Source organism: Silurus aristotelis (assembly GCF_946808225.1).
Source record: "Silurus aristotelis genome assembly, chromosome: 18".
NCBI lineage: Eukaryota > Metazoa > Chordata > Actinopteri > Siluriformes > Siluridae > Silurus > Silurus aristotelis.
In genome coordinates, this window is record NC_139591.1 from 10,623,494 (window position 1) to 10,645,430 (window position 21,937).

The window sequence follows — 21,937 nt, forward strand, 5'->3', positions numbered from 1 at the left end:
AATAGCTGCGACTCTCTCCTCTGCCATTTAGACGGGGTTGGTGTATTTAACTATACCCAGGAGGACTCGCTTTATTTAATGCTAAATATTCATTCGGTTTATTCCACGTTTCTGTCAAACACATTATTTTAAACTCCTGGTCGGTAATGATTTCATTTACAGTAAGCGCTTTTGACGTGAGAGATCTAATATTTAGCAATCCTATCTTTAGATCAGAGATGCTGGCTGTGCGTTCAATCCTATTTAATTTAATGTTAATCAGGCTACTAAAACAGACTTTCTGAGAATTCCTATATTTTGGTTTCGCTCGGGGGACAGACACAGTCTCAATTTGGTGGATCCTGATCGACGACTCTGTGCAGCTAGCAGACGGTCGGTTTAGCCTGTCTGTCTGCTCCCTGGCCTTGGCTCTAGACAGTCACTTGTTAACTAGTGCTGTTCTGAGACTATGACCTATACTACAAGAAATGAGAGCAGCACCTTCCCGAGTGGGATGGATACCGTCCCGCCCTAACAGGCCAGCCTTGCCCTCAAAAATGCTCCAATTATTAATGAAGCCCACATTGTTTTTGGAGCACCTCGCAGTTCAGCAACCATAACCTGCTGTAGGCTACATCGCCACATCGCATTGGGATGGGGCCAGAGCATGTTACTGCATCGGACATTGCCTTCGCTAATTTACACACCTCTATAATATTACTCTTGTCGAAGGCGTATATCATTAGTTCCTGTGTGAAAAACTATCTTAGAAAACCTGTGCTTTCCTAAGAACCTAAGCTGACCTGCTATGTCTGGCACCCTGGCTCCCAGTATACACTTAACCTGTGCTGCTGGTGCCCCTAAAGGTCTAGCTAATTTCACGTGCCTCAGAATGGAGTCTCCTAAAACCAGAGCTCTTTCAGGTTTCTCAGCGGGTGCTTCACTGAGGAGAGCAAACCTGTTGGACACGTGAAGCGGAGAGGAATGGTGCTCCCATGGGCAAGCCTTAGCGTTAGCTTTGGCTTTGCGAGTATGCCGCCGAGCTGTCACCCATTCGCCCCGCTGCAAAGGCTCTAATGCCGGAGTCAGGGGAACGCTAACTCCACCTAGGGCATCCAGACTTTCCCCTGCAGAACCTTGACTGCTCTCGCAGTCACTACTTCTCTCTAGACTCTGGATGCGCTCCTATAATGCTAAGATCTTCTCCGTCAAAGAGCAAACTAGCTTACACTTCTCACAGATAAATTTATCGCTAACAACGGAGAAAGACCGACTAAACATGTCGCACTTCACACACTGAATGAACTGGATGTTCGCCATAGCAGAGAAATTACGTACCTTAATGTGATTAATGTAGTGTGTGTTCAAAGTTCTGGTGGGAATGTCCTCCGCTCACTGCTTTCAAACCCTCAAACAGGAAAAAAACGCTCTTCTGAAAGCAAAAATAGACGAGACGGAGCCAACAGAAATAAAGGATGCAGGAAATCAAAACGATATTTTGATATTTTAAAGCGATGAAAGAGAGAAAAAACGAACTGTAAAAAATTTAATTTGTCGCTTATCTATTTTGTAGAAACACCTGCTATTAACCTGACTTTTAATTAATCAATTGGTGTTAGAAATAGCTCAATATTCTTTGGTTTCGTCTTCCATGCTTCCTCTTTCATCCTACCCCACATATGCTCAATTATGTTCATGTCTGGTGACTGGGCTGGCCAATCCTGGAGCATCTTGATCTTCTTCGCCTTGAGGAACTTTGATGTGGAGATGGAAGTATGCGATAAAGCACCATCCTGCTGCAGAATTTAGCCTCTTTTATGGTTGGGAATATAAGAGGTAGCTAAGATTTTTTTGGTATTTTAGACTATTGATGTTGCCTTCCACCCTGCAGATCTCTCGCACACCCCCATACAAGATGTAACCCCAGACCATGATTTTTCCGCCACCAAACTTCACTGTTTTCTGGGTGAATCTCGGATTCATGCGGGCTCCAGCAGGTCTCCTGCAATATTTGCGGCAACTGTGGTGTAATTCAACAGAAGATTCATCTGAAAAATCCACCTTCTGCCACTTTTCCAGCATCCATCATTTTTACAGGCTGTGGGTCTTAGCAAATGCCACACGGTTTTTCAGTTGTCTTTTGTTTAGTGCTGGCTTCTGGGCACTGATTCGACCATGGAGGCCATTTCGAGACAGAATCCAACAAACTGTTATGGTTGACACAGGGACTTCAGGTGACCAGGTCTCGTGGAGCTCTGCTGCAGTGGAAAATGGGCTAGCCTTGGATTTTTGAGCCAACAAACGGTCCTCTCGAGCAGTTGTCTTGCGGGGTCTGCCTGACCTGGGCTTGTCAAAAACGTCTTCAGGTCAATTTGTACACAAGCGACAAGACTTTTGTCAGAGACTGTATAAGATCTAGTAGCATTTATGATCGACTAGATTTTTAAGAATTCTTACCATGTTGCTTACCAAGTTATTACCAAGTAATGCTTACCCCATTGTCAGATTTTATTTGCTTGATTTGAATACACTTTACCTAGATTTAAGTGAATCTTGCTTGTTTCAAGAAGACAATGTTTTTTAAGCGTACGGCACCACTGAAGGCCTAGTCACCAGTACAGAGGGAAACAAATACTACCCAAATATTTAAAAATGTAACTCTAAACCAGGGGTCACCAACATGGACCCGCAAGGACCACGAGTCGCCCGCGGGCCTTTTCTAAAAAAATAGCTCACCATAGCGCCATTTACCAGTGAGCTGCATCTAATTTTTTTGCTATTCTTTTTTAAATCACATTTGCATTGATGTGAATTTGAAAATGACTATATATATATATATATATATATATATATATATATATATATATATATATATATATATATATATATATATATAAAAACTTTAACAAATGTATCATATTCTATTAGAGGTAGCTGGTCTTGATTTTTGTATGTTACGTAATTGATAATCTGTAGAAACATGATGCAACGTAGTGCATGATTTGTTAAAAATTGTTAGTGGCTAGTGAAAATGTTGTAGAAGTGATCATTTGAAAATGTAAATACTTGCAGTAATTTATAGAAATAAAGTTTTGCATATCTGTTTCCTACCTTGTTAAATCATTGTTGATAATTATTGTGAGAAATCATTAATATGATCAGTGTCTTCACATAGATAAATATGATTAATTATTAATAACAACATATAAATAAAGGTAAATTGAGCAAATGTGTTATTTTAGAAGTCCGTATCAAACTGGTCGCCCTTCACATTAATCCGTACCCAAGAAGTAGCTCTTAGTTTAAAAAAGGTTTGTGACTCCTGCTCTAAACAGTGTTGTTTCAATTCCTTTGCAGGTTAAAGAAGGAACTCTGGTATACTGTTAAATGGCAATTATTTGAATGTGGTAATTGTGTGTGGGGCTATTTAAACCCTGAAAAGTGTTAAAATTATTTCTGTGAAAGTATCTCAACATTTTTCTCTTCAGATTCTTAAAGTATCTGAATCTCACTACATGTTATATATAAAATCCACTTGAGAGGGAAATAACCAGTAGCTTTGTATAATCATCACACTCATACAGTACCTAAACTGACCACTGAAAATTTGAACTTAAATAGCAACAAACTAAATTGGTATTATGTAAAAACAGCATGGAATAACAGTCTCCCGAGTGTCATCTTAACCAAGTGAGGCAAATAAATAGTGTTTTATTAAGGAAAGTTCCAAAATCATAAACAGAAAATAAGCACTGGTCAGACAATCATTAAACAACATTAACAGGTCGAAACAGTAATGGGAATGTAAAAAGTTAAATAGATTGATTGATTCTTTATTCATCCTAATGGAAAAATCACACCAATACCATATAAGATGAGATATACAAAAGAAAAAAAAGCAGGAAACAAAAGGATTGAAACAATAAGGCATCCATAATAGTTTTTTTTTTTTTTTGTCATAATTGCTTTATGTAGGAGTTAGGAAGGAGGATGGCGAATTTGAAACTGGATGGGTGTCAATGACAGGTTTCTGGTGACAGGACTGAGAAAGTCATGCTCGGGTCAGGTACCAGGAACAATGACAAGAACACTTCAAACAGGAGCAAGATATTGGAACACTGCCTGCCTTTGGCAGGTCTTGGTATGGACAGGTCATAAAAAGGTCACAGTCTACCTCTTTAGAAAGCTCAGCAGTGGAAGCCATTCCATCGGCCTCTGGCTGGATCTTGACAGTTGAGGCTACCTTGTTGTCCTTTGAAAGAAGCTTTGCAGGGGATGCCACATAGTTGGCTAGAAGGATATTTGTCTAGTCAAGCCTTTTGTGAATGTTTTTTTAGACAAAAGAGCTAGCGAGAATCTAGCAGTTTCATGGGCATAGATCTCATTCGTTTACTCAGACTTGTTTATGGCGGAGCATCTGGCCACTTTATGTTCCAGTATGCCTCCTGGCTAGGCACTCATCGCTTTCATGCACTCTGCTTACAATTTGCCAGTTAAGCGGTGTGAATACTTTCCGGATGCACTGTAGTTAATGTTCCCATCAAACAGCAGCATAGAAAACAAAATGGATTTCTGTGATTCTGTTCCTAGAAGAAGGGCTGAGCTGAGTTTAAAGACTAGGAGGGGACAACACCTTGTTAATGAGAAAGATTTAACAGCATTTTTTGAAAACAAAAATAAGCTAAATTGTTATAAATTGCTAGATAGTTAATAGATAATTTGCATTGTTCTATATGCTCAACCTGACTATGTTTTTGTATGCAAATGATATCAATCCAATACAAACCTAGAAAACAGTCATTTGGAATGATCAGCCAAACAATTACACAATTGTTTATAAATTGGGGCATTATAAATAGAATAGTTTTTGTTTATGTTCAGACAATGACAATCTTGAAATCAGAACTAGAATTTAGAGCTGTTTGTTTTGGTGACTGAAAAATCTCATAGGAATGCAATTGCAATTAGAATAGCAAATTAACAGGGTACTGTAAGTAATGATGTCATGACAATCATACATATATACAACTGATGCTTATGTGTGGCAGGCAAACTGTTTCATCTTCATTAAGGTACAGTATTAGAGTATGATAACAAATAGAGAACTATAGTGTGTATATATATATATATATATATATATATATATATATATATATATATATATATATATATATATATATATATTCCTTAAATTTTGTGTTTGTGTATATATTATACACATACTATACTGATATATATATATATATATATATATATATATATATATATATATATATATATATATATATATATATATATATATATATATATACCTAAGTCATAATATTTGTTTTTCACAGGTGTTACATCTATCAGCCAGATGGCTGATACTATTACTTCTATTTATTCAACATCAACAAATGCAACATATATTCGCCCCTCCACATTTTACATCACTGGACTATACAATATTCCACATGCAAAGTACTATTATTTGTTTCTTTGCTTTGTGTATATTGTAACATTTTTGGGGAATTCTTTTATAATGGGCACCATCTTTTTGGCAAGCAGTTTACACACAGCCAAATATATAGCTGTCTTTAACTTGGCTCTTTCTGACCTATGTGGAAGCTCTGCTCTTATTCCAAAACTCCTGGACCTGTTTCTGTTTGAGAATCAGAGTATATCTTATGAAGCCTGCTTGTCAAATATGTTTTTTGTTTATTGTTTTATGACCATGCAGTGTCTTACTTTGCTTGCTTTAGCCTATGACAGACTAATTGCTATTTGTTATCCTTTAAGGTATCATACTATTGTTACCAAAGCAGCAATGATTTTCATTATTGGGGTCATGTGGGTTCTATCTGTGAGTGTCAATGCTGTCCTTGTAGCTCTAATTACTAGATTGTCCTTCTGTAGATCTACAACAGTTAATAGTTATTTCTGTGATCATGGCCCTATATACAAACTAGCATGTAATGATAATACCATAAATTCCATAATGGGAAATGTCTGTACTGCTACCCTGCTTTACTTTCCATTAATATTAATAATTGCCTCATATGTTTGTATTGGTTTTGCATTACAGAAGATAACACATAGTGTTGATCAAGTCAAAGCTATGAAAACCTGCACATCCCATCTTTTATTAGTGGCAATGTTTTATCTACCAATAATTAGCATTTATACTGTAGCTCTTACCATGCGTATAGACACAAATATCAGGATAATTAATACTGCCCTCACACAAACAATTCCACCTATGTTAAATCCTATTATATATACCTTAAAAACAGAGGAGGTCATGCAGGCAATCAAATTGCTCTACAAACATGCAAGATGCACCTTAAATTAAATAAAAGTGAAATTAATGTATGTGTGTGTGTGTAATTTATATATATATATAAAATGTGTACATATTAGGTCCATATATTATACTTTTCTTTATATGCAAACTAATTTGTAATAAAAAAAAAATGTTCACTTTCTAAACAACAAGAGTCAGTAGAACTAAAATGCAAAATTACTGGTCGCATGAAATTAGAGAACGAATCCTAAGCAATATACACATATAATTCACTTTAAATGCCACAAACATGTGCAGCATTAAACTCTTGTGCAACCATTATATCCACATGTGAGGCTTCCTCAAACTGTTGCCACACAAATGGAAACATTCAGTTGTATGGACATACAGTTGTATGGTCTTTGTATGCTGTACCATTACTATTTACTGTACCTTGGAAAAAAAAGGTGATGATAAATAAGAGCATATTTTTTGCATAATACCTCTTAGCAATGTTTATGTAAATGGACAAGAATGAGCATGATATTTAAGTGTCCCATCAAAAATCCTTAACCTCAACTAATAAAATTTGTTTTATTATATGAGTGTTATGGTCAGGTGTTCACAAGCATTATAGACATTATACATTTTCTGAATTAACAAGCTATGGTACTCTGGATTGCCACACTTTGTGTGTGTGTACATACATCAGCACAGAAAATGTGTGTGGTCTGAGTAGCCAAGACAGGGGCAGGGCTCTGCTCAGCATGCATTTCCTTAGCGTTTGCATTAGACAGAATGTACACTTTGACTTAAATAACTGGTGAATTCTGGCAGTAGATAAAATATTCTGCCTCGAACCACCACAAACTCCACCAGTGATGAGTTCTTGCACCATTCAGTGTTGATGTAAAAAATCACAAAAATCACTGCTGCAAGCCTTACCACACACAGCTTCATTTTGTAATGTCAGATTTATTATACGATTCCTCTTCTTTTCTTTTAACTACCGTAATTTCCGGACTATTAAGCGCACCCATATATAAGCCGCACCCACTGAATTTTACAAATATTTTTATTTTTAACATAAATAAGCCGCACCTGTCTATTAGCCGCAGGTGTCAACAATAATGTACTTTACACAGGCTTTAACGAAAGACACGTTACACACGGTGTAATGGGTGAAATATGTTGAGCTTCCTTTAGGAGCATATTGGGAATAGCATGCCACTGCATTTTTCCAGTATTACTGCATGTGTTCAAGACGAGGATTATGTCTTTATTATTTTCTGATGTTTCTTTGGCTAACCCCTAAACGCTGTTGCCAAGAAAAAATAAAAAAGCACGAGTTTTGGAAACCTGTCTGTGCTTATATGATTTTTGTTTCAACTGGAGTTAGCACGCTATCCCTTGACCCAGACTCAATGCGCTACAATGGCTTGTATCTAAACAGTAGCCGACCAAGTAAGTCATTGTTCACTGTCTTCCTCCTTCCTTTCACAACAATTTTTCTCGGGAGTTTACCTTTTGGCATCGTCGTGTGTTTAAAAAAAGCGTTTTGGGGGGTGGTCACGTGACCCTGATCAAGATGGCAGCTTAAGAGTTTTGCTCCGCTTTAGAACTCCGTATTTTTTTTAATTCAGCCCTATTTTCTGCATAATTTGTGCTATTTCGATAGCGTGGAAGGAAATGGAAGGTGGTAGGGATAAGGATTTTCCTATTTTTTCATCTACAAGTTCACAGAAAAGTAAGGAGAAAAAGAATGGAGATGGAGAAGGGGAAGAGGCCAGTGCTGGCCTACAATCAGACACTTCACTTATTTTGAGTGAAATTAGGGCTGTGGGCAGGCGGCTAGACGGTATTGAGGGACAGTTAGGAAAAATTGCTTCCTCTGTTGCAGTCCTTGTGAATGCATTCGCTGCTCTCACTGTACGAGCCACTGACACAGAGACCCGTGTAACTGCAGCTGAGCAGCGGATCTCTGCAGTGGAAGACACGGGGAGTGCACATAGCAATCTGATGGCTAATTTGCGCGCTACCGTGGAGAAACTGCAGGCTAAAGTGGATGATCTGGAAAACCGGGGTCGCCGTAAGAACATGAGGATTGTTGGGCTTCCTGAGAAAGTGGAAGGCAGTGAATCTTTGACTACTTTTTTACAGTCTATGTTTCCGGTTTGGCTTCAGCTTCCCGCAGGTTTCCCTGCTATCGAGATCAAAAGAGCGCACAGAGCCCCCCTTCCGTCTCAATTAACACCGAATGCGCCGCAGAGGAGTGTTATTGTGCGGTTCCTTCCCTTCCCAGTAAGAGAGGCGGTTTTGAGAGCTGCCAGGAAAACACCGGTAAACCATAGTGGTGCAACCTTACGCTTTTTCCCAGATTTATCGGCGGAGATTGTGCGGAAACGGCGAGCGTTTGGAGGCATGTGTAAGAGAATGGTGGATCAAAGGTTATACCGTGGCTTTGCTTATCCAGCTAGACTCCGCTGTTTACACAATGGAAAGATAATTCTATTTGACACTGTGGAGGCATCTACTAACTTTCTGGACGCAGCCGAGTGATCTTTTGCTTTTCTGTAGACCATAGGATTATTCCCGTTTTTTCCCATTCCTTCAATCACTTCGAGGGTTAGGGTTTTTATTAGGGTTTTACAATTATGTGGCTTTTTCAGTTTGTTGCAGGACCACTCGGTGGAATTTTGTTTGTTTGGACAAACTTCGGTTCTATATTTAGGACTGTTATGCCGGTCTGCACTAAAGTTATTTATTTATTTATTTAATTATTATTTTTCTTTTTTAGTTTAAAAAAAACATTTAATTACATGTCCGCAACTTTTTTTTTCTTCTCTTTCTTTATAGGTTGTATTTTATTGATATTTTTTCTTGTTAAGGTAATATAGGGTGGACTTTGTTTATCTCTAGGAGTTTTTAAGGGGTTCTTTCTGTCTGTCGTGTTTCTGGGTGGTCAATGGAGGTGTTGATGGATAGTGTGTGTGTGACGAGTTGATATGTGAGTCCTATCGTTTGGGGATAGGGCAGAGGGGGGAGGGTTGGTGGGGGTTTTTGTTTATGTTTAGGACAGCCGGTTATGTTACGGAGTTATGTTGTCTTAATCCTACTTCTGTCGGTCCACAGCATTTAAATACTTTAAACAGCACTGATGTATGTCTGATCTGACTAGGGTGGAACATGAAGGGCATGGGTAACGTAGTCAAAAGAAAGAAAGTTCTGACATTCTTGAAGAAGGAAAGGGTAACTATCGCACTCCTACAGGAGACGCATTTGTCAGACGCCGAACATTTAAAGCTTAAAAGGGACTGGGTTGGAGAAGTATATTTTAGTTCTTTCTCGTCAAATAAACAGGGCGTGGCCATTTTGATACATAAAAATGTTCCTTTCATCTTAGAACAGGTTGAAAAAGATCCTGAAGGCAGATTTGTTCTGATTACTGGTCGCATCTTAGGAAAACCTCTTACTGTTTTAAATGTGTATGCCCCAAATGAGGACAGCCCTGACTTTATATCAAAGATGGTCCTATTGTTTAACCACAAGTGTAATGGCCTGGGGATTATGGCTGGGGACTTTAACTGTGTCATGGATGGTAGGTTTGACAGATCATCTTTCACAAGATCATCTGCCCGTGCTTCAAGAACTCTGCAAAATATGTGTCACGCTTCAGGCTTAGTGGACATATGGAGGGAGCTGCACCCAGGGGTCAAGGATTTTACATTTTATTCCTCTCCCCATAATTCTTATTCCAGATTAGACTATTTATTCTTGCCTTCCAGATTTGTTAATTGTGTGAGATCATGTAAAAATCGGTCCAGTGGTTCTTTCGGACCATAGCCCAGTGTATTTAGATTTAACAGGATTTTCAACCCCAAAATCGTCTTACTGGAAATTTAATAGTTCTCTCCTTAATGACAACGCGTTCTGCCAGTTTCTTGAAGAAAAAATAACCCAGTACTGGCAGGATAACGAATTCTGTCCAGTGGACAGCACCACTAAATGGGATGCGGCTAAGGCCACCTTAAGGGGCCACATTATCTCTTTTACCACGTTGCGTAAAAAACAGAAGGCAGAGAACAGGAAAACATTAGAGGAGGAGGTTAAAAGATTGGAATTGATTCATAAACTTTCACCCACGCAAAACAACTGGAATCTTCTAATTGGTGTCAGGTCTAAACTAAACTTAAACTATTCGGAACATGTAAAAAGTTAGTGATGTTCAGCAGGCAAAGGGTTTATCAGTTTGGGAATAAACCCACTCATCTTTTGGCATATCAACTCAAATGTGAACAGGCTAAAAGGTCCATTAGGGGCATTGAAATCGCTGAGGGAGTAGTTTCACATGATCCTGGTGTAATAAACTCCAGTTTTAAAGATTTATATGAGAATCTGTACACCTCCTCTTGCGCACCCCAAGACCCTGCCACGTTTTTGGATAGGATACCCCTACCCTCAATCTCAGACGAGGACCAGGCTTTTCTCAATACCCCTTTGACAAAAGGTGAAATCTTTGCCGCTATTCAGTCTATGCCTAGTGGGAGGGCACCAGGGAGGGATGGCTTTCCTCCGGAATTTTACAAAACATTTTGGCATATTTTCATGCCGGTAGTTGATAACCTTTTGGAAGACAGTCTTACTCCAGATTCCTGGAGGACTGCGTCTATTAGCTTGATCCTCAAAAAAGGGAAGAACCCGTTAGACTGTGCCTCGTATCGCCCAATTAGTTTACTTAATGTAGACTTCAAGATTGTGGCTAAAGCTTTAGCTCGTCGCCTGGAGAAGATTCTACCTAAAGTTATTAAACCAGACCAGACTGGTTTCATTAAATCTCGTTATGGTTCGGACAATGTTCGTCGTCTGTTGAACATAATACAACATCTGACTGTAGATGGTGACCCGGCTGCTATAATATCTCTGGATGCAGAGAAAGCTTTCGACAGGGTTGAGTGAAGGTTTCTGTTTCAAGTGTTGGACAAGTTCAATTTGGGCTCTAACTTTATCAAATTAGTGAGGCTCCTTTACTCTAGCCCGTCAGCTGTGGTTAATACTAACGATTTACTATCAGGTAGACTTTCGATCCAAAGGAGTTGCCGTCAGGGCTGTCCCCTGTCGCCACTCTTGTTTGCCTTATATATCGAGCCTTTGGCGGAAAGTATTCGCATGCATAGGGGCATCCGGGGGGTGATGGCAGGTGGGATGGAACACCGTCTTTCATTATATGCGGATTGTTTTTCTATACTTAAAACAGCCACAGTTATCCATTCCCAGTCTGTTGGAGACAATTAATCGTTTTGGTCAGTTTACTGGATATAACATAAATTTTGGAAAATCCCAGGCCATATTTTTAAATACCCCACAACCAGTTAATTTACATTGTCCCTTTCACATCACTGACTCTGGGTTTCTTTATTTGGGCATACACATAACTTCTGATTTAAAGGATTTATTCTCTAAGAACTACTCACCCTTAATGGCGAAAATTAAGCAAGACATGAATAGATGGGCCCCTTTACCAATTTCTTTCTTTGGAAGAATTAATACAATCAAAATGAATGTGCTCCCTCGTTTACTCTATTTATTTCAGTGTTTACCCTGTTACTTGGACGAGGACTTTTTTAAAGATCTGAATGCAGCTATTGGTAGGTTCGTATGGAACAATAAAAAAACCTAGGATTAAACTTGTTTCTCTTTTAAGGCAGAGGGAGGGTGGGGGTGGCTCTTTGCCCAATATGCAGCTATTTTACTGGGCTGCTCAGATGAAACAAATGCTTAGGTGGTTTTTAAATGATACAGACTTCTTGTGGGTCAGTATGGAATCTTTTGCATGTGCGCCAAGACTGCTAACATCCCTTCCATTTATCCATAACTTTAAGGAGGTCTGCCCAGTAGCTGGGAATTTTTTGCTTTTCAACACTCTTTTGGCTTGGGATGATGTCAGGAGATGCAATCCCCTAATTGCTTTGAACCCTGACTTCCCTGACTCGTTAGCCGGTATTGGCCTTCTGGCCTGGGCAGAAAAGGGTATATCTAATTTGGCTGATTTATTTACAGGAAAGGTCTTTAAATCTTTTGAGACACTTAGGATAGTTTACCAATCCCCAAAACAGATTTTTTTCAAATTTCTCCAATTACGTCATTTTATTCAGCCTGAAGTAAGACAGGGGAAAATTCGCTGGGAACTTTCTGATGTTGAAAATAATCTTCTTCTTCTGGGGGCACTAAAGGGGCAGATTTCTTATCTGTATTCTTTGTTATCAGGGACCTGTTCTCCATAGGATCCTTTGAGAAAGGTTTGGGAAAAGGATATGGGCCAGTCATTTACTGATGACGAATGGCTCTCCATACGAGAGGAGGTTTTTCATAAATCAATCTCAAGCGCTGTGCATAACCAAAACTTCAAATTTATATACAGGATATATCTTACCCAGTACGCCTCCACAAAATGTACCCAAATGTGTCTCGGATGTGTTTTAAATGCAAATCTGAAACAGGAACTTTGATGCATTTATTTTGGGACTGTAAGAACATCAAACCTTTTTGGCATGAGGTACATGATATGGTTCAGAAGACGCTGGATAGACAATTTACTTTGTCTCCAACTATTTATTTACTTAACTGCAAAACATCATTGGATTTCTCTACTGACTCACAGTCTTTGTTAAATATAATTACTTATCTGGCGAAGAAATGCATACTTATTCTCTGGTCATTTCCAAAGGTACCAACTTTAAAGATGTGTTTAGCACAAATGGCTAATCTTCTCCCTTTGGAAAAACGTACGTACGACTTACAGAATAAATCTGATGTATTCTGGCGGATATGGGCCCCTTTGTGGGATTTACTTACTCTGCAGGTAAGACCCTAGCCCTGATTTATGTTCTTCTTTTTTGTGTTTTGTTTACCCATTTGTAGTTGTTTCCATCATGTTTTGATTTGCCCTTTGCCTTTTCCATGGTCACCTTCCCATATTAGCATTATATTGTTGTTATTAATAAGCTTGAGTGTATGCTGTGTGTGTTGACTGATTGGCTCTGTTGTTATTTTGTTTCAGTGAAGAAGAAGAAAAAAACAAAAAACAAAAAAAAAAAAAAAGTTTTTTCTCCCGATGCCGTGCAGCTCAGAACACAGGTGAGGTGCGTTTTTTTCGTTTCCGTTCGGAAATTTCATTGGTCTAATGTTATGTCCCTCAGTTTTTTGGCTTGAAGTTTGTGAAACAGGGAAAAACCCAGGAAAAATTCATAAATTAGCCGTTTTGTTATTCAAGCCCACGGGTTCAAAGCGTAGGAAAAGTGGAGAAGTGATTCAGTAGGGATTCAGTATATAGGACCTTGTTTTCTGTCTTCTGCCACAAATCTTAAAATGGACTGTGGTTGTATCTTCTACCTGGACAATGATTGAAAACATTTATAAAAAAACAAATAAAAAATGGTTTACTACCAACAAAATCAAAGTCTAACCATGGTCATGTGGTCCCTGAGTTAAACCCCACAAAAATCTGTAGGGTGAAGTGAAGACGTGAATCCACAAGCATGGACCTTGAAATTTAAATGATCTAGAGATATTCTGCATGAAGAAATAATGTATTTATTAACTTATTTTTTAACTGTCATTTTGGGAAAGAGAGGTAGAACAAAGTATTGACTAAAAGAATGCCAATAAATGGGCCTCATATATAGTTAACCAAGTTTTTTTTTTTTTATTATACTCGTGTTTGCAATTGTTTTAGATATTTTAGTATTTTTGTAAAAAAAAGATCCAAAAATTAAACTAAAAAGACAGTATCTCACAGCTGTTTATGTTTATATTTCCAAAGGGTGCCAATATTAGTCTGACTGAGCACAAATCAGACACAAGGGCATCTAAAATTAATTTACAAAATTATGTCTTCTTTAATAGATACCTTTGACTATAATAAATAGCTTTAACTGGAAACTTTTCATTAAACTTTGTCTTTGGTTGAATCGTTACGTTTTATCAGCTGCTCCATCTGAGCTTTCTGGAATGGCATCATGCACTCTCTGAAGTCCTGAACCTGTTTCTTGCATTTCCGCCAGTCTACATGCTCTGCCATGCATTCTTGAATTGCATGATGTAGTTCAGAACAGCCTGTTCTAGAGATCAGCCCATCTACCAGATCAGGTTCCTCCTCTGATTTCCTCCGGTCATGGGGCAAGGGTGAAGAATGGGATGCCATTTTGTTTTAAATCTAAATTGGAAATAAAAGAGCAATATGTTGGCACATCAAGGTCCAGAAAACTTAAATTTTATTTTATAATTGATGTGGCTAGCTGTGGTGATTATTAAAGTACCGTATTTTCCGGACTTTAAGCTGCTACTTTTTTTTTCCATGCTTTGAACATTGAAAGCCTTCCACATTGGCTTAAACAATGAAGCGGCTAATTTATGGATTTTTCCTGGGTTTTTCCCTATTTCACAAACTTCAAGCCAAAAAACTGAGCACCATAACATTAGACCAATGAAATTGGCGAATGGGTTAAGGTGAACCAATTAAATTCTTTATATTAAATCGCCCTCCCACTGAATCGGCCCGCACCACATTATAAATATGGATGAGGTTCCTCTGACGTTTGACCTGCATCTCATGTGGACTGTCTACATGAAAGGCGAATCATTCATCATGATGAAAACAACAGGGCATGCAAGAACACACTTCACCTGTGTTCTGAGCTGCACGGCATTGGGAGAAAAGCTTCACCGATGGTGATTTTTAAACGCACGACGATGCCAAAAGAAAATCTCCTGAGAGAAATTGTTGTGAAAGGAAGGAGGAAGACAGTGAACAATGACTTTCTTGGTAGGCTAATGTTTTCTTACAAGCCGTGTTACAGTCACTGTCTTTTGTTAAAGCCTGTGTAAAGTTTATTAGTTTCAGTGTAGACACCTGCGTTTTATAGACAGGTGCGGCGTATTTATGTTCAAAATAAAAATCTTTGTAAAATTCAGTGGGTGCCGCTTATATTTGGGTTCGCTTAATAGCCCGGAAATTACGGTATGCTTGCAATAATAAGCCAATTAAATGTAGCTCTCAGCTTTGATCTAATAGTATGTCATTTAGATGTCTATGCACTATAAAACATCTAACAGCACACTCTATGATTTCATTTATCTAGAGAAAACACTATCGAGAATCAATCCACCTCTTACTACCTTCATTAAGATGCCATGGCTATAGAACCCATATATGTTATTCAGAAATGCAGAATAACAGAGCACTGCATCACAGACAGGTATCTCATGCGGCAAGAATTAATGGGATTACTAAAGCAAGATTAGTAGACACAAGTCTCCTTTCAATTCAGCTGCACCACATACAGTTGCGCTCAAAATTATTTATACCACTTGGACAAATCAATACTTTTTTTACTTATAAAAACTACAAAACTAATATTTATATAAGTTGTTATGCACAAACCCACATATGTGTTAGTTAAACTTCATTTGTATACCAATAGAGATGGCAAGAGATTCCCTTTTGAGCCTGTTCAAAATTAATCATACCCTATTCCCAATCTCAGAAAAAAAATCCTTCTTTTGTGAAAGTGCACATGGTTTCACACTCCAGTGACTATAATCAATTTAATAAATTTAGGTCTAATCAGTTAAAGCCTAATTACATTAAATGGTAAGACCTGCTCTGTAAAGTATAATTAAGTGGCAAAGCTTTAATTATTTTCAGTCAGAACTCAGTCATGATCTTCGTTTATATGTTGTCAATGCCCATAGTGGAGGCAAAGGCTACAAGGCCATTTCGAAATAAGTGAATGTCCCTGTATTAACCATACAGATTATCATCAAAAAGTTCAAGATGTTCAACATTGTCAAAAACTTAGATCTGAAGATTCTTGATGAAAACCCGGTGGCGTCAGCACACAAGCATACAGCGCGAGTGGTCAAGCAATGGTTCAGGGACAACAACATAAATGTTCTGGAGTGGCCAAGTCAGAGCCCTGACCTGAACCCAATTAAGAATTTGTGGAGAGAGTTGAAAATTCGGGTCATTTATAGAAAGCCTTCCAATCTCTAACAACTGAAGGCTTTTGCGAAGGAAGAGTGGAGAAACAGTGTAGAAATCTTGTGGAGACCTTGAAGAAGCATTTGCAGGCCGTCATTAAGAACAAAGTCTTTTTGATTGATTATTAAAACATTGTAATATAAAGGGTATGAATAATTCTGAATATGGTGATTTTTTAATATTTGTCAATAAAAACACATGAATTGGCATATTTCTCAAAAAATTACGTTGTTATTCTACCAGTTGTTTGTCACATATTAGATTATATTAGATTAGATTAGATTCAGATTTATTGTCATTGTGCAAAGTACATGTACTGCAGTGAAATGCAGTTAGAAGTGCAGTGGCCTGTTTACAATAGATAACAATAGATAAATAGGGTACGAAGTTCTTATATACAGGGGTGAGGGTAAATAATGTACAGATGGTGCAGTAGGTAATATTATATGGTATATAGAGTAATATACAATATACTGTGCAAAGAGTATTCATAGATAGACAAGTCAGAAGACAATATACTCAAATTACATGATATAGTTATGTACAAGTATGAATGTATGTATGATACAGTATAAATATGGGTGGAATGTACAGTAGTGCAAATGTTAATTAATTATGCCGCGAAAAGAAATGTGTAGTGGATAAGGAGTGGATAAGGAGTGCAAAATACACAGAACAATGACAGTGACAATGCAGTACTGAATCAGCTGTTCAGTGCAGTAACAGCCACAGGAAAAAAAACTATTTTTAGTCTGATTGTGCTGCTCTGAGGCACCTGTAGCATCTGCCTGATGGAAGAAGGGTGAATAGTCCATGGTTGGGGTAAGAGGTATCTTTGATAATGCCCCTCACCCTTTGCAGAGAGCGTTTATTGTAAATGTTCTCTATGGTGGGAAGCTGAGTGCGGATGATTTGTTGGGCTGTTTTCACCACCCTCTGAAGGGCTTTACGATCTGAAGCAGTGCAGTTTCAGTACCACACTGAGATGCAGTTAGTGAGGATGCTCTCAATGGTAATGGTATATTAAATATAGGAAACTATTATAAAACTTATTCATCACAGAATACAACTCAAAAACACTATGGAAATAACAAAGGTATGAAAAATTTTGAGCACAATTGTACATCACCATTGGACCCTGGGTTTTCTGTGCATTATAGTTTTCCAGTGGATTTCAATATAGGCATATTGTGGGTTTTTTTTGTGCAAATGCTACTTAAAAGAAAATATAAAATTATAAATGATTAAAAAAGTATAAAATGTTTAACAACAGCTTTTAACTGTTTTGTCTGACCTTTTCTCCCAAGTCAAGCTTTTCTTGAAAGGTCCATCTTAATAGCCTTGTAAGTATATCTGCAACCAAATCAAGTTCTCTGTAAACCATTTTGTAATAAATGTAAAAAAAACAAACAAACAAACAAAAAAAAGCTATTAAATCCACACGAATATTTTTGTGCTTGTGCAGTTTACTACAGATGCGGTCAACTAGCTATGAATATTGCGGTCTCTGACCATCCAGTCAAAGAACTTGAAAATGCTGATACTACTGTACACCTTCTAGAAGGCCCCAGAGTGTATAAGTCGGAATATGATTGGTTTTAAAGCAACAACTTCAAGCAACCTGTGCTTTACACTACAGACACTTGTAGTGTCTTTTTTTTGGCACTGGCAACACTTGGTGTGATGCCACATTATGCATTCTATGGCTGTCAATAGTATAGCCAAATAATTGTTTGTGCTTGTGCGTTTTCGTCTGAAATAGCAAAAAATATGTCAAAATGTGCACGCGCTTGAAGGGTAGACACCTTAATATTTGCTAATCTAGCCATCTACCTATATAAATGTTGCGTATAACTAGAGCTAATACATTTGTAAAGTTTAAAGAATAATCCAGAAATACAATCCAAGTTCATATTTAGGCCCACTGCACCAAAACGCTCCATCTGCATTAATATTAAAGAACATAAATACACAAAACGTGGGCAAAATTTTTGTAACCTTAAGGCATTTCGAACCCTATTTTTAAAATTTTTCCACACAAAATCTAAATCTTACCAAAAAAAAAAAAAAAAAAACATTTTCATAGTGACAATAAAAAATTTATTAACACAAATGTTAATGTACCTCTAATTCCAGTTGTATCATACTTGCGTCAGCTGGGGGTACCATATCGAGGTTGCACAATGACGTAGCTATCCATTCTCGCGCATGCGCACATTTTGTTTAGGTTACGATCTTGCACGATGTGCATCGCTTGTGTATGTAATTTTACAGTATTTTTCTTTTTAATTTCTTAACGTTTTTCTGGTATGTACGTGGGAAAGCTTTCAGAAGAAATGAGGTTTTCGCCTTAAATTGATCGAAAAATTATTGTAGGAGCTTCGGCCCTTAGTCAGTGGGCGTTAGTGCCATCTATTGATAAAAATTATGATGTGCAGCTCCAAGTAGATCTTATAGCCAATTATGTATCGCTGAAGCCCGGAGACCTACAGTGCAAGTGTAAGGGACTTAAGAAAGAAGGGTGAATCTTGTGATAGCAGACTCAATTCTATTATCTCCTAATTTTTCCAAAGGTTTTACTAGCTTATCTCTCCAACTCAATGCACCGATGCCATCAAAACCATGTGGGTTTAGCTGCATTTCCGTGTCTCCATAAAAAACACATTAAATAAACCAATCAAAAGCCCCAGGAGGTTTGTACAGCCTTCTTAGAGCCCACCCATTTGGAGCTATCCCACTTATTTAGAGGTGTCACTCCTATTTGTAACTGTCCTACTCATTTAGAGCTGTCCCACTCATTTGGAGGTGTCACTCCCGTTTGGAGCTGTCCCACTCATTTGGAGCTGGCTCCGACCTCTGATTATACCTCACTCCATGGATCGTTGTCGGCACCCACATTCAATGGACCAGTTTTTATTATATATTTATATATATATATTTATATATATATATATATATATATATATATATATATATATATATATATATATATATATATAAATATATATATATAAATATATAAAATATATATATTATAACATCACAACATATTATACTACAGCAAAGGACCAGACATGTATTTTCACTCAACTCTTTTTGCTTTATAAATTTTTTTAAGACAAGAAAATCCTTTTTTTTTTTTTTTTTTTTTTTTTTTTGCCCCTTTCCCTTTGGGATACGTTACACAAGAGCATCTCGTCTCCCAGGGATTTTTTCTCCTAGAGATTCAAATATAATACAGTGTTGAATATATGGACTTGTACTTGTTTAAAAAAACATGACATTCAGAATCCATTTTAAAAGTATGCATAGAACCATTAGTTGCAGCAATACATAAACCATTACAATACAAAATAAATAATCTCATTCATATGATTAATCTATCTGCAGATGATGACCCTTGCTTAGGTCCTAAACTGAAAAACAAAATACAGTCATTGATAGAACTCTGATAGCTTGGTAGAAAGCCAATGAATTTGTTTTCACATTTAGAACATTCACTGCTAAACTGGAAATTCAGGAAATTAACAATCCAATGGCTAAATCTACTCACAACCAATTTCTCTCTATCAGTTTAATAATTTAAACAATATTTTTATGCCTTAAACATACAGAATAAATAGAGTTGCAATGGATGAAAAAGCATGATGAATAGAATTACAACAGAGTTAAATATAAATGACTATCTAGTTCATAACAAAGAAAAAAAATGTCCAGCACAGTGTCCAAAGTTAAAACATAATGGGGATGAACAAGACAGAAGGGTGAGAGCAAGGGTGCATTAGGTTTTATGTCTTAGGTTTATTGTTCGTGTATTGTTTTGCGTTTAAAAGTTGTCTGCTGAGTCAATAAACATAGATTATATTTTGTTCTTGAAAATCAACCACTGCACAAGGGAATCTGACTAAAATAAATAATTATAAACCATGTCTAACAAAACGTAAAGGCTTAAATGTAATTAGGATGCACAGTTTAATCAGTAGTCATACAGCATACAATAATTGCCAGGGTGAGACAATATTTTTTTTATTTTGAGATTATTATTTTTATATAAAGAAGGTTTATATAATTTTAAGATATTGTATGCTCAGATCATTTTTTAAATATATTGTGATGGCTCAATATACAAGTGTATTGGTAAGTTTCAATCCTGCTGATTAGAGGGTGTGGTATATGACAGTTCCACTATGTGTGAACTGAATGCCTTGCTAAGGGTGGTCAAAACCACCCAACGCATCACTAGCACCCAACTAAGTGCCATTAAGCACCTTCACCACAGCAGAAGTCTGCACAGAGCACACAATATAATCAGGGACTCCTCAAATCCTAGTCACAAACTGTTTAACCTCCTTCCATCAAGAAGGAGATACAGAAACATATACACCAGAACCAGCACTGATGACTCACTGATGCTTTACTGATTTTACTTCTAGTAATCATCATGCACTTCTGCTCCACCCTGTATATTCTGAATCACATTAGGTTAATTATAGCTGTATAAAATTGTAAATTGATGGATATCCTAGGGTGGATTTTTTTTTACTCCACTCTAACTATCCAGCTATTAAGCCTGGATAAATGGAAAGGGTTGCATTAATATGAGCATCCAGCGTAAAACGTGCTAAATTTAACATCTAAATCACAAACCTGAATTCCATACTAGATTGGTCAAAGCCTAGGTTACCAACAACTGCCACAGGTATTGTTTGTCAACAGGGTATCAGTGCAAAAGGAGAGAGGAAAGACATGAAGAGAGACAGCAGGGAAAGGGAGCAGCATAGGAGTGTAAATGTTACGGTTGGTACTTTAAATGTTCTCACTACTCCTGGTAAAGCGAGAGAGGTAGCTGATGTGATGGATCAGAGAAAGGTAGACATGTGTTCAAAAGACCAAGTGGAAAGGGAGTAAGGCCAGGAACATTGGAGGTGGGTTCAAACTGTTCTACCACAGTGTGAATGAACACGGAAATGGTGAGTGGTGATCCTGTAGAAGACTAGAGTAAGATTGTAGTGGAGGTGAAGAAAGTTTCTAAGAAAGTTTCTGAGGGGTGAATGATAGGGGTAATGATAAATGTTGTGGGTTGTGAAAAATTCTGGATTGAGTTAGATTAGGATTAGGTTAGATTATTCTACTGATTAATCCAGCGAATTATAGAGTAATCGGATAAGAAGTAGTTTTTCTTTATTAAAGAGCAACAAAAATAAATAAATAAATAAAATGTCTCTTAAAACAAACAAGTACTTGTTTCAGATTAAACAAAATTTAAATTTTTATTGCTGAAATTAAAAACTAAACCCATTTAGTGCCATTTTAGTTGCCATATAACATCAAAATGCAAATACAAATATATAAATTTTAAAAAATCATAAATAAAACTATAAAAATAATTTTTAATTCTGCAGCGTCTTCTGTGTCTTGTACTTATTCATAGCGGTCCAGAGTTTAGTGGGCAGTGTATCAGTAAAAATGGTCAGCCGGAAAACATATTGCTCTGTGTGTAGATAAATGGACTGCACAAAAAATATTTTGCCTTGATGATTTTTTTGTATTCAAATTACTTGAGTTACTTGAGGAATCGTTTCAGACCTACTATAAATGGCCTTTAGAAAAGGAATGTGAAAAAACTAATGGTGGTTGTGCAAACGGATGGAAAT

General features: G+C 37.3%; 1 protein-coding gene and 1 long non-coding RNA gene across 2 annotated transcripts in view; one reads left to right on the forward strand and one right to left on the reverse strand.

Annotated features, from left to right (window-relative positions):
* Positions 1-21,937, reverse strand: part of LOC310741419 — a 355,923-nt gene that overhangs the window by 223,490 nt on the left and 110,496 nt on the right. The gene's annotated exons all lie outside the window — the stretch shown is intronic.
* Positions 5,283-6,333, forward strand: LOC310740653 (olfactory receptor 1E16-like). The gene has a single exon (XM_083567538.1). It carries the CDS (start codon positions 5,339-5,341, stop codon positions 6,311-6,313), a length of 975 nt encoding a protein of 324 aa, XP_083423664.1. The 5' UTR covers positions 5,283-5,338; the 3' UTR covers positions 6,314-6,333.